Consider the following 13,379-nt stretch of genomic DNA (forward strand, 5'->3'; position numbering starts at 1 on the left):
ATTCCCCCCCTTTTTTATCATTTTATTTTATTTATTATCTTATTTTTTACTGTTTGTACAATTTCCTACTATTATATATTATTGATATGTTTTACTCGAAACTCTGGCACAAATAAAGTTGTTCTTATTTTTATTCTTATTCTTATCTATGTATGTGTGTATGTATGGAAATGTGTGTATGTATTTATGTTTGTATTAATGTATGTTTGCATGCATGTACGTAAGTATGGATATTTTTAGGTATATATGTATGTATGTATGTACGTGTGTGTGTGTATGTATACATGGTTAAATGTATGTATGTGTGTGTAAATATATGAATGTGTGTGCATGTTTGTGTGTATGGATGGTTGCATGTATGTATGTATCTATATGTGTGTTTGTATGTGTAAAAGTATGTATGTATCTATATTTGTGCGTACGGAAATATGTTTGCATGTATCTGTTTGTAAATGTCCATGTATTTATGTTTGTATGAATGTATGTATATACATATGTAGGTATGTATATGTTTGTGTAAGTATGTACATATGTACTCTATGTATGTATCTTAGCATTTAAATACATATGTAGGTATGTATGTGTTTGTGTATTTATGTATGTATGTGGGTATGTATCTTGGATGTTTATATGTATGTGTATATCTATGTTTGCATATGAGTTTATGTGTTTTTATATGTATATATGAATGTATGTACACATGTTTGAATTTATGTGTGAATGTTTATATATGATGTAAATGTATGTATGCATGTATGTATGTATGCATGTATGTATGTATATAGCTAAGTAAGTGTTTATGTGCGTATGTTTGTATTTAAATATATATTTATGTATGTGTTTGTATGCATATAAAAGACTGTCTCAGAAAATTTGAACATTGTGATAAAGTTCCTTATCTTCTGTAATGCAATTAAAAAAACAAAATATACTGTTTCATGATATTCTAATATTTTGAGATAGGATTTTTGAGTTTTCTCAAGACGTAAGCCATAATCAGCACTATTGAAATAATGAAAGGCTTGCGATATTTCAGTTGATTTGTAATGAATCCAGAATGTATAACATTTTTGTCTTTCTAATTGCATTACAGAAGATAAAGAACTTTAACACAATATTCTAATTGCCTTAGACAGTCCTGTATGTATGTGTGCAAAAATGTATGTATGTATTTTTGTATGTGTGTATGTATCTATGTATGTGCGTACTTATGTGTGTATGTATGTAAATATGTATGAATATGTGAATGCATGTATGTATACATGAATGTATGTAAATATATGTGTATGTATATATGCATGTAAGTATATGTTCACGTATGTATATAATTATGTATGTTTTAATGGATGTGTTTATCCGTGTATTTATGTTAGTATATATGTATATGTGTATGTACATATATGTATGTATGTATGTATGTATAAATGTATGTGTGCTTGTAAGTGTGCAAGTATGTATGAATATGCAAATGCATTTATGTATACGTGAATGTATGTAAATGTATGTTAGTGTTTATATGCATGTATGTATATAATGACATATGTATGTATATATCTATGTTTGTTTTAATGTATGTGTTGTAGGTATATGTCTATGTACATTTGTACATATGTATGTAGGTGTATATGTAAGTCTGTATGTACAGTATGTATGTATTTGTGTATGGATGCATGTTTGTATGAAAGTATTTTTGTGTTTATGTACAGTTTTTATGTCTATATGTCTGTATTTATGTATGTATGTTTGTGTGTATGTGGTGGTTGGTTATATGTGTGCATGTATGTATATATGTGTGAATATATGTATGTATGTATGTATGTATGCCTGCATGTAGGTATATATGATAGTATTAACATATGAATGTTTGTGTGTATGTATTTATGTATATGTATGAATAAGTATGTATGCATATATTTCATTATATATATATATATATATATTTATAAAATGTAGATATGTATCTATATGTATTTGCTTATGAATTTTTGTATGGATATGTGCATGTATGTGTGTTTGTATGTATGTGTAAAAATATTTTATGTACTGTATGTATGTATGTTTATATACATATGTATGTGTTTGTATGTACGAATGTATGTCTGTGTGTATTAATGTATTTATGTGTGTATGTATGTGTCTATGTTTCTGTGTATATAACTGTATATGAATATATGTTTATGTTGGTATGTTTATGTATGTATGTATATATATGTGCAGTATATGTCATATATACTGGATAAATATATACTCATATAAATATATATTTATGTATCTATGTTTTGTGTATTTATATATAAATTATATTGTATATGTGTGTTTGTGTATGTATGTATGTATGGATGGATGGATGTATTGATGCATTTCTGTATGTATGCATGTGTATGTGTGCATGTACTTATATATGTTTGTGTGTATGTGTATGTAAGTCTGTGTGTGTGTATGTCTATGTGTGTATCAATGAATGAATGTGTTTGTATGCATGAATGTATGAGTGTATGAAAGTATGTATGTGTGTATGTATGTTTGTCCACATGTATGTATGTATGTGTAAGTATATATGGTTGTGTATATATGTTTCTGTTTGTCTGTTTATATGTGTGAATGTATACGTGTGTGTATGTATATGTGTGTAAAAGTATGTATGTATGATTGTAAGTATGTATTGGTGTATTTGTATAACATATATTTGCATGTTTATAGTTTTATTTATATTTCTTATTCCCCCCCTTTTTTATCATTTTATTTTATTTATTATCTTATTTTTTACTGTTTGTACAATTTCCTACTATTATATATTATTGATATGTTTTACTCGAAACTCTGGCACAAATAAAGTTGTTCTTATTTTTATTCTTATTCTTATCTATGTATGTGTGTATGTATGGAAATGTGTGTATGTATTTATGTTTGTATTAATGTATGTTTGCATGCATGTACGTAAGTATGGATATTTTTAGGTATATATGTATGTATGTATGTACGTGTGTGTGTGTATGTATACATGGTTAAATGTATGTATGTGTGTGTAAATATATGAATGTGTGTGCATGTTTGTGTGTATGGATGGTTGCATGTATGTATGTATCTATATGTGTGTTTGTATGTGTAAAAGTATGTATGTATCTATATTTGTGCGTACGGAAATATGTTTGCATGTATCTGTTTGTAAATGTCCATGTATTTATGTTTGTATGAATGTATGTATATACATATGTAGGTATGTATATGTTTGTGTAAGTATGTACATATGTACTCTATGTATGTATCTTAGCATTTAAATACATATGTAGGTATGTATGTGTTTGTGTATTTATGTATGTATGTGGGTATGTATCTTGGATGTTTATATGTATGTGTATATCTATGTTTGCATATGAGTTTATGTGTTTTTATATGTATATATGAATGTATGTACACATGTTTGAATTTATGTGTGAATGTTTATATATGATGTAAATGTATGTATGTATGTATGTATGTATGTATGTATGTATGTATGTATGCATGTATGCATGTATATAGCTAAGTAAGTGTTTATGTGCGTATGTTTGTATGTAAATATATATTTATGTATGTGTTTGTATGCATATAAAAGACTGTCTCAGAAAATTTGAACATTGTGATAAAGTTCCTTATCTTCTGTAATGCAATTAAAAAAACAAAATATACTGTTTCATGATATTCTAATATTTTGAGATAGGATTTTTGAGTTTTCTCAAGATGTAAGCCATAATCAGCAATATTGAAATAATGAAAGGCTTGCGATATTTCAGTTGATTTGTAATGAATCCAGAATGTATAACATTTTTGTTTTTGTAATTGCATTACAGAAGATAAAGAACTTTAACACAATATTCTAATTGCCTTAGACAGTCCTGTATGTATGTGTGCAAAAATGTATGTATGTATTTTTGTATGTGTGTATGTATCTATGTATGTGTGTATTTATGTGTGTATGTATGTAAATATGTATGAATATGTGAATGCATGTATGTATACATGAATGTATGTAAATGTGTGTTAATGTGTATATGCATGTATGTATATAATAACATGTGTATGTATATATCTATGTTTGTTTTAGTGTATGTGTTGTATGTGTTGTATGTATATGTTTATGTACATATGTATGTATGTATGTATGTATAAATAAATAAATGTATGTATGTAGGTATGTATATATTGATGTGTGTGTATGTATGTATGTATATGTGTGTAAGTATGTGTATATGTAAGTTTTTATGTACAGAATGTATGTATTTGTGTATGGATGCATGTTTGTATGACAGTATCTTTGTGTTTATGTACAGTTTTTATGTCTATATGTCTGTATTTATGTATGTATGTCTGTGTGTATGTAAATGGTTATATGTCTGCATGTATGTATATATGTGTGAATATATGTATGTATGTATGTATGTATGCCTGCATGTAGGTATATATGATAGTATTAACATATGAATGTTTGTGTGTATGTATTTATGTATATGTATGAATATGAGTATGTATGCATATATATATATATATATTTATAAAATGTGTATTTATATGTATTTGCTTATGAATTTATGAATGGATATGTGTATGTATGTGTGTGTATGTATGGATATTTATATGTCTGTATTTTTGTGTATGTTTGTATTTATGTCTGTCTGTATGTATGTATCTATGTGTATTTGTATGCATGTATGTATGTGAATATGTACATATCCATATGTGTATATATGTATATATGATTGTATTTACTTATGTATGTTTGTATGCATGCATACATGTAAATATGTATGTTTGTATGTGTATATATTTATATATACATAAGCATATACACACACACACATATATATATATATGTGTGTGTGTGTATATATATGTATACCTGTATATATACTATGTATACCTGTATATATACTTACATTTACATATATTTACATATGTATGTGACATATATAATAAATGCATATATACTTCCACAAAGACACATATCCATCCATCCATCCATCCATCTATTCATACATACTTACATACATTCAAACATACAAATATGCATACATACAAACATTAAAACATACATATTTTTAGACATATACATGTATATATGTATATACATACAATCATACATACATAGATTCAGACTAACATTTACACGAATACATAAGTGCACATACCTTAATACAAAGATTTTTACATACATACATAAATTTACATATAAATACATACATACATACATATTTAGATACATCCATGTACATATACATACATACACACATAAATACAAACTTACATACATATACTCAACAGGGCATATATACACACACACACACATACATACATACATACATGCTTACATACACACATACACAGAAATGCATACATATATAAATACAAACATACATTCAATCATGCATACATAAGCACATACATACACAGAAATTTATATATACATATATAAATGCCTACACACATAGAAGCATACATACATACATACATACACATATGCACACATACATACACATATACATACATATAAATATATATCCATACACAATACAATACTACATTTTCTATTTAACTTTTAAATGTACATATGTAAACAAACATTTGTCCAATCAAATCGGCACAGGAAATGACGTATTCCATTTTTTTTCTACTTCCACCGATGTTATAAATTAGGGGGCGTGGCCAACCTGCTGACCGGAAGTGAAGCCGAGCTAGTTGTCCGCCGCTGCCCCAGTAGAGTGGGACGCTGACTACGGTAGACAAACACATTTAAACGTTTTTCCTGATGAAAATTGCTACAATTCGATAAAAGAGTAACTGGTTCAAAAACCAAGTCCCTCAGAGAGAGCTAGTGAATTCTTTAACCGTAATTTTGTTCAGTCAAAAGGTGAGACGTCGGCGGGCAGCAGGTAAGCGGCTACTAGCATTAGCATCGAGAGGCTAAGAGGCCACTAGCATTAGCAGCGACAGGCTAAGAGGCTACTAGCATTAGCAGCGACAGGCTAAGAGGCTACTAGCATTAGCATCGAGCTTATTTGCTATCTGGTCAGTCCAGGTCAGACTTGTTGTTAACGTTCTGTGTACAATTTCAACGTGTTCTATTACAATTAAATGTAAAGGTTGCATAGCAGTTTGTAGCCAAAGCCTTTCTGATCATTTGCATGTTAGTCTGCATTTTAAAATTCCATTTCGATGTGTAGCGGGACCAGGGAACAAGCAGAGGTGTGAAGGTCTTGCTGTGACGGAAAAGAAAATATGCATTATATTTATATTTAATTCCTCTTCCCTCAGCCGGAGGGGAATCTTCACATCTTTGTACCTAAGATCTTAAAACACTTGATAGCCTTAACCTTGACAATGTATATTTCATTGTATTTCTTATTCTTCCTCCTTCCTACTATTATCTATTACTGTTATGTTTTTGCTTGAAACTCTGGCTCAACAATAAAGTTGTTCTCATCTCATCTCTCATTTCCTGTCTAGCACATAAATTTTAAAGATAATTGCAATCATCAAATTGGCACAGGAAATTATCTTTTTTTAGGCCAACATTAACTGTTAACATTTTTAAGACTCAATTCAAAACAGCTCCCAAGTTGACATTGAATGTTGTGTAACGTCTTCTGTGATCAAACTCGAATAGTTTGGTGTGGATTCGAGACGCAGCGACTGGAGAGGAACGACAACCAAGCCGGATCCCCACGTTAATGCTGTTCAACCTCAACATTAAATAAAGCGCCTTTACATCACTTTGTTGCCTTTGTCATATTACATTACATTGCATTTAGCAGACCCTTTTATCCAAAGCGACTTACAATAGCGGACATAAACACATAAGTATTTATATACATATCTGTTTCTGTATTACAATTATAAAAAATAAATGTTTTTCCTTTTCTACCAGGGACTCACTCATACGCCCCCCGCCTCCGCGGGTAGCGAGGGGTGGCCGGCGCCCATCTCTCAGCCTATCGGGCCGCCCTGCATTGCTGCAGGGCCATTCACACCACTCATTCCTAGGGACACTTTAGAGTCGCCGATCCACCTAAATACGTGCTTTTGGCCGGTGGGAGGAAGGAGAGAACCCACGCGGACACGGGGAGAACACGCCAACTCCACACAGAGGCAACCGCTGTGGGGTTTGAACCCGGGTTGCTTTGCTGTGAGGCCTCAGCTCTAACCGCTGCGCCACCGAGCCGCCCAACCGGAAACCACGCCGATCTTATATTTGTTTTTCACTTCCATCCACTGGACTGATTGTTTGGAACAGAAGTTTCCCTCACAGGTGAAACCAATCTGACTGATTGAATTACTCAAACCTGCAAGTGATGACCAACAATCATCTCCTCATGTCTCCTGCATGTAATCATTCTAGAAGCCAAACAAGTTTTGTTTTCAGTTTAATTTTATTTGGGTTTATAACCGTTGACTTGTAAACACTGGAAAGGGAATGTTAAGACCAGCGACGGGTGCATCGGCAGGGAGCAGCTGGAGCCTCAGCAGGTTCATCAGCAACACTTGGACACACGAGGAGGAGACGGGAATCCAACCAGGAAGACGAGCGCTTCACCTCCTGCACACGTGTATATATACATACATGCATACATACAGACAAAAATACATATATACAAACATACATACATATACACATACATACATGAACACACACACAAATACATATAAACATTCATATGTAGATAGCTGCATACATACATATACATATGAATATATGTAGATATATGCATACATATATACATACACACGAAAATACATGCATTTAAACATACATGCATATATACAAACACATACATACCTATATACATACACACACATTAATACAAACATGATTACACACAAACATACATGCACACACACACAAATAAACACATACAAACACACATAGATACACACATACACAATTAAAAACATAAATACACATATACATTACACATACATACATACATAGATATGCATACATATATACATAAGTATGCACACAAAAAATACATTAAAACAAACAAGTGTACATACATACACACATATTTACACATATATTGACCGAAAACCTACATACATAAATACAAACATATAGACATACATACACATAAATATACACACATCCATACATAATTACATTCATACACACACATGCACATACATACACATATACACACACACACATATATGTATATATATATATACAGTATATATACATATAAATAAAAACATACATATATAAACACATATATACACAAAGATATATATACTTACATAAATATGTGTATGTATACCTATTTGAGGAGTTTAGATGTGCAGTAGGATCACTGAAGAACAACTACCCTGAGAACATCCCTGCAGAGATCTTCTAATATGGAGGCTACCTCTGCACTCACACACTCCACTACAGATATTTGACACCAAGAAACAGCATCTCTGAAGTGGAGGGACGCAAACATCACCATCACCATCTACCAAGGCCAAGGAGACACGTCCATCTGTGGCCATCAGACGTGGCCTTCAAAAGTCTTGGCCAAAGTCCTGCTGCACTGTTGCTTCCATCCCAGTGTGGATTCGGAAGGAACAAAAACACTGTGGACATGGTCTTTACAGAAGGCAACTTCAGGAGAAGTGGGTCGCTCTGTGTGAGCTAGGTAAGGTAAGCTAAGGTAAGCTAAGCTAAGCTAAGGTAAGGTAAGGTAAGGTAAGGTAAATGATCTATATAGCTGTTTTTCCTGTTGCAATGTGGCTTTTTGTCCAGTAGGTGGAGACATTTCGTCTCAGATACGATTCCCTTGCTTTTCACTGCATGCAGGGATGTTCAATAAATGTGAGAAATGATATAATACAATAATACCAACACAGTGATATGGTTAACGATACTATTAATATCGTTATTATTATTGTTTTATTATTGTAAGACATGATTCCATTCAAGACTGGCATGCAGGCACAGATTCATCCATTCATGTATTCAGGGACTAGAGGTCACTTTTAACCTTCTGCACATTGTTCATGGTGATTATAACCAAAAGTAGTATCCTGAGAAGTATCCTGATATTTCTAGACATATTCAGACGACATCATGACATATCGTGAGCTAGCTACACACATCTTGACAAATTCAGACATATCTGGAGATATCTGGACAAGCATATCCTGACAGATCCAGACATGTCAAGACACAGCCAGACATATCATGATATATCCACATATCCAGTAATATCCTGGCATAGTCAGATAAAATCATGACATATCCAGTAACATCTAGATATATTCTGATGTATCCAGTAATACTCAAATATGTCATGACATATCTAGTAATACTCGGATATATCGCAACATATCCAGATATACCATGACATGTCCAGTAAGATCAGATATATCATGACATACTCAGATATACCATGATATACCCAGTAACATCAGATATACCATGAAATATCCAATAATATTCAGATATACCATGACATATCCAGTAATACTCTGATATATCATGACATATCCAATAATATTCAGATATACCATGATATACCCAGTAATGCTCAGATATGTCATGACATATCCAGTAACATCAGATATATCCCGACAGATCCAATAATACTCAGATATACCATGACATACTCAGTAATACTCAGATATACCATGATATACCCAGTAACATCATATATACCATGAAATATCCAATAATACTCAGATATATCATGACATATCCAATAATATTCAGATATATCATGACATATCCAGTAATACTGAGATATACCATGATATACCCAGTAATACTCAGATATACCATGATATACCTAGTAATATCAGATATACCATGATATACCCAGTAATATCAGATATACCATGATATACCCAGTAATACTCAGATATACCATGATATACCCAGTAATATCAGATATACCATGATATACCCAGTAATACTCAGATATACCATGATATACCCAGTAATACTCAGATATACCATGATATACCCAGTAATACTCAGATATACCATGATATACCTAGTAATATCAGATATACCATGATATACCCAGTAATATCAGATATACCATGATATACCCAGTAATACTCAGATATACCATGACATACCCAGTAATACTCTGATATATCATGACATATCCAATAATATTCAGATATACCATGATATACCCAGTAATACTCAGATAACTCATGATATACCCAGTAACATCAGATATATCCTGACATATTGTGCCAGATCCAGTAAAACCCAAATATATCCCGACACATCAAGTAGCATCCAGAGAATCCGCTGATATCTGTGAAAGAACGGCTTTAGTTACGATGGAAGCTCAAAGTTCAACCTGTTCCAAGTGAAAGTCCGGTTCTGCGTTCCTTTCACTCGCACTGTAATTACAGCGTGAAAGTGTTGGTTTCAGATCTTTCAGTCCCTCCTTCACCTGAAAGGCCTGCGAATTCCAGCCGGCGTCTCGGCTTTCACTCCCTTTGCTTTCAGCACAACTCACACAGGAACTACAAAAAGTACTTTATATAAAAAGTAAAAAACGAAATAGATGTTGGACTGGAATCAACTAAAATCAGGCGTGACGGTGCGGCAGGGGAACTCATCCTTACATCTGAGTATCTTCAGACATCTGGATCTCAGGATCTGGTGGTCAGGTCACCTGGAAGGTGGTTCACGGCGCCGCCGCATCGGCGGTCCGGTCCAGGACTCGGGCGGAGCGCAGCGAGGACAGAGACGTGAAGGTCTGGAAGGCCTCCAGGTTCAGGGCCTTCTTGGAGGACCGGGAAGGGAAGTCCTTCGCTGGGGAGCACAGAACCTTCAACCTCTGGACGGGGAGAAGGACATTTTTGTTTTTTAATGGAGTAACATTTAAAATGAGATGATACCTGAGTATGGGATCTTATCTGACCTGTCTGAAGGTTCCAGGTGTGGTGCACAGGGTGTAGAGCATCCACAGGGGAACCATGAGGGTGGAGGAGAGCGTGAAGAAGCCTCCCAGGGCGTAGCCCCACCAGGGGTACTGGTAGGTGCTGCTGAACTTGAGCGGGGAGTGTTTGACCAGGGAGAACAGGAACGTGCACTGAGGAGCAGGACCACGGTGAGAACGTGGACCTCCAGCCTGGGCAGGAGACCTCCTGCGACAGACAGAAGCCCACCGACCATCTCATCTATCACCTCCTCAGCTCCCGATCAAGAACTCCAGCTCCGTTCTGGGGCCTCCCCTAAGCTCCACTTACAGACCCTCAGCTGCTCTTCAGGAAGCTCAACTACTGTTCAAGAACCTCAGCTCAACTTGAAGAACCTCAGATCAATTTCAAGAACCTCTGCTCCTTTTCCAGAACCTTGGTTCACCTTCAAGAACATCAGCTGGTGATCATGAACCTCTGCTCCTTTAACAGAGCCCCGGTTCCTGTTGAAGAACCCTTCGACCTGAGCGTCTGGAGATACTCTGGGGCTCCCGCCTCCCATCTGGTGGCGACGTGGAGCCAGAAGCTCTTGTCAGCTGTCCCTCACACCTGTAGGACTCACCGTGCAAACGGCCGGCGTCAAGTACTTCCAGCAGTACTTCATGAAGGCCGCGGGCCGGTAACCGATCATCTCCTCGATGTTGTCATAGTGGCGATTGGCACCTGCAGAGAGCGACCGCTTAGCTCCAGGCTTCGAAGAACCCACCTGGAGACCACCGGGTGAGGAAGTTCTCACCGTAGACCCAGCCGATGCAGACGGACTGCAGGATGGCGAACAGCAGGAGCGTCATCCCGCTGCAGGCGTAGTAGTCGAACAGCTGGAAGATGTAGAGGCCACCCTGTGGAGATGAGTGGAGCCACACCTTCAGACAGGCCGCAGTTATTTACCTGCTATTACACTGTTATTACACTGTTATAACACTGCTATTACACTGCTATTACATAGTAACGACACTGTTGTTACACTGCTATTACACTGCTATTACACTGTTATTACACTGCTATTACATAGTAACGACACTGCTATTACACTGTTACATCTTTGGACGAAGACCTCGCTCACCTCCGTCACCATCAGGAGGCCGACCAGGAAGCTGATGGTGCTGATGACCAGCAGGAGGATCTGGCGCCGGGAGGGCTTTCGAAAGAAAGAAGGGTACATGTCGGAGATGGTGGTCACCAGGGCCTCTTGGTAGACAAACTGCGGGAGATACCGGAGTGTTTGTGAAGTGACGAAGTATGGGGGTTGTTCCAGACGTGGCGTGATGTTACCTCACTGTCCAACCCCAGGAAGATGATCATGATGAAGAAGAAGATGGCCCAGAGCTGGGGGAGGGGCATCAGGGCCACCGCCCGGGGGTAGGCGATGAAGGCAAGTCCTGGACCTGCGGGCGGGTAAAAAGCTCAGGTGTTACACCTCCGGCAGGACGGAGGAACTCGGAATGCTCCAGAAGATGCAGGACCTGACTCGGCCACCAGGGAGATGTCCACGCCCTGCTCCTTCGCCATGAAGCCCAGGACGGAGAAGATGGCGAAGCCCGCTACAAAGCTGGTCAGGCTGTTCAGCAGACACAAGTAGATGCAGTCCCTGTTGGAACGCAGAAGATCAGCACACCGTCAGGAGGTGGCTCCTCCTGGATCATCTCCAGAAGAAAAGCTCCTCCACACCTGTAGCAGTTGTTGTTGTACTTGTTGTAACTGCCTAGCGACGTCAGAACCCCCGTGCAAACCCCGTAGGAGTAGAAGATCTGGCTGCCGGCGTCCATCCAGACCTGGGATGGGTGGAGGACATCGAAGCTGTGGGTGAGGAGATGTTCTCCACTAATGGCTGAAGGTGCAACAACTTCGCTATACCTCGGGGTCGGCGAGGCGGGAGACGTCCGGGTACAGGTAGAACATCACTCCATCCTTGGCTCCTGGCAGCGTGAGGCCTCGGACCAGAAGCACCACCAGCATCGCGTAAGGGAACGTGGCGGTGAAGTACACCACCTGCGGGGGCACCTTCATTCAAAGAGGTGACGGTACAAGGCTGGTGCTCAGGCTAGGAGAGCAGAAGAACCCTCACCTTTCCAGTGGTCTTCACCCCCTTCCAGACGCAGAAGTAGCACATGATCCAGGCGAGGAGCAAGCAGAGCGCCAGGTCCCAGCGGACGTTCCCCAGATCCTCGATGCCTCCGGACAGGCCCAGGATCCTCCTCCTGCAAGACCACCCGGTGAGGGAACATCTAGCGCGCCCGCGGCGAGAACGTCCTTGCGGTACTCACTCCCAGAACTCCACCACGGAGGAGGTGCTGTTGCTGTAGAGCTGAGGAACGTCGCTCCCGTTGACCTCGCGCTGGAAGCATCGGTCTGAGGACACACACAGCGAGAACCTGGTCAGGACCGGCGGCGCCGAAGAACCCTGGTCCCGAAGGAGGTCCGGATTA

The 13,379-nt window shown here is 37.2% G+C and overlaps 1 protein-coding gene across 1 annotated transcript in view; it reads right to left on the minus strand.

Moving 5' to 3' along the window:
• Positions 1 to 8,862: 8,862 nt before the first annotated feature.
• LOC147221864 (sodium- and chloride-dependent GABA transporter 2-like) overlaps positions 8,863 to 13,379 on the minus strand; it is an 11,749-nt gene continuing 7,232 nt past the window's right edge. The window contains exons 5-15 of the mRNA XM_086168248.1: positions 13,218 to 13,302; positions 13,019 to 13,151; positions 12,808 to 12,942; positions 12,622 to 12,725; positions 12,417 to 12,541; positions 12,226 to 12,338; positions 12,017 to 12,154; positions 11,690 to 11,792; positions 11,516 to 11,616; positions 10,896 to 11,066; positions 8,863 to 10,811 (exon numbers count right to left, since the gene is read on the minus strand). Coding sequence (XP_086024374.1) covers positions 10,659 to 10,811; positions 10,896 to 11,066; positions 11,516 to 11,616; positions 11,690 to 11,792; positions 12,017 to 12,154; positions 12,226 to 12,338; positions 12,417 to 12,541; positions 12,622 to 12,725; positions 12,808 to 12,942; positions 13,019 to 13,151; positions 13,218 to 13,302 — 1,361 coding nt within the window. The 3' untranslated portion in view covers positions 8,863 to 10,658. The remainder of the gene's footprint in view (positions 10,812 to 10,895; positions 11,067 to 11,515; positions 11,617 to 11,689; positions 11,793 to 12,016; positions 12,155 to 12,225; positions 12,339 to 12,416; positions 12,542 to 12,621; positions 12,726 to 12,807; positions 12,943 to 13,018; positions 13,152 to 13,217; positions 13,303 to 13,379) is intronic.

This window comes from Fistularia commersonii, chromosome 21, assembly GCF_037954325.1.
Source record: "Fistularia commersonii isolate RoL2024-O1a breed Wild chromosome 21, RoL_Fcom_v1.0, whole genome shotgun sequence".
NCBI lineage: Eukaryota > Metazoa > Chordata > Actinopteri > Syngnathiformes > Fistulariidae > Fistularia > Fistularia commersonii.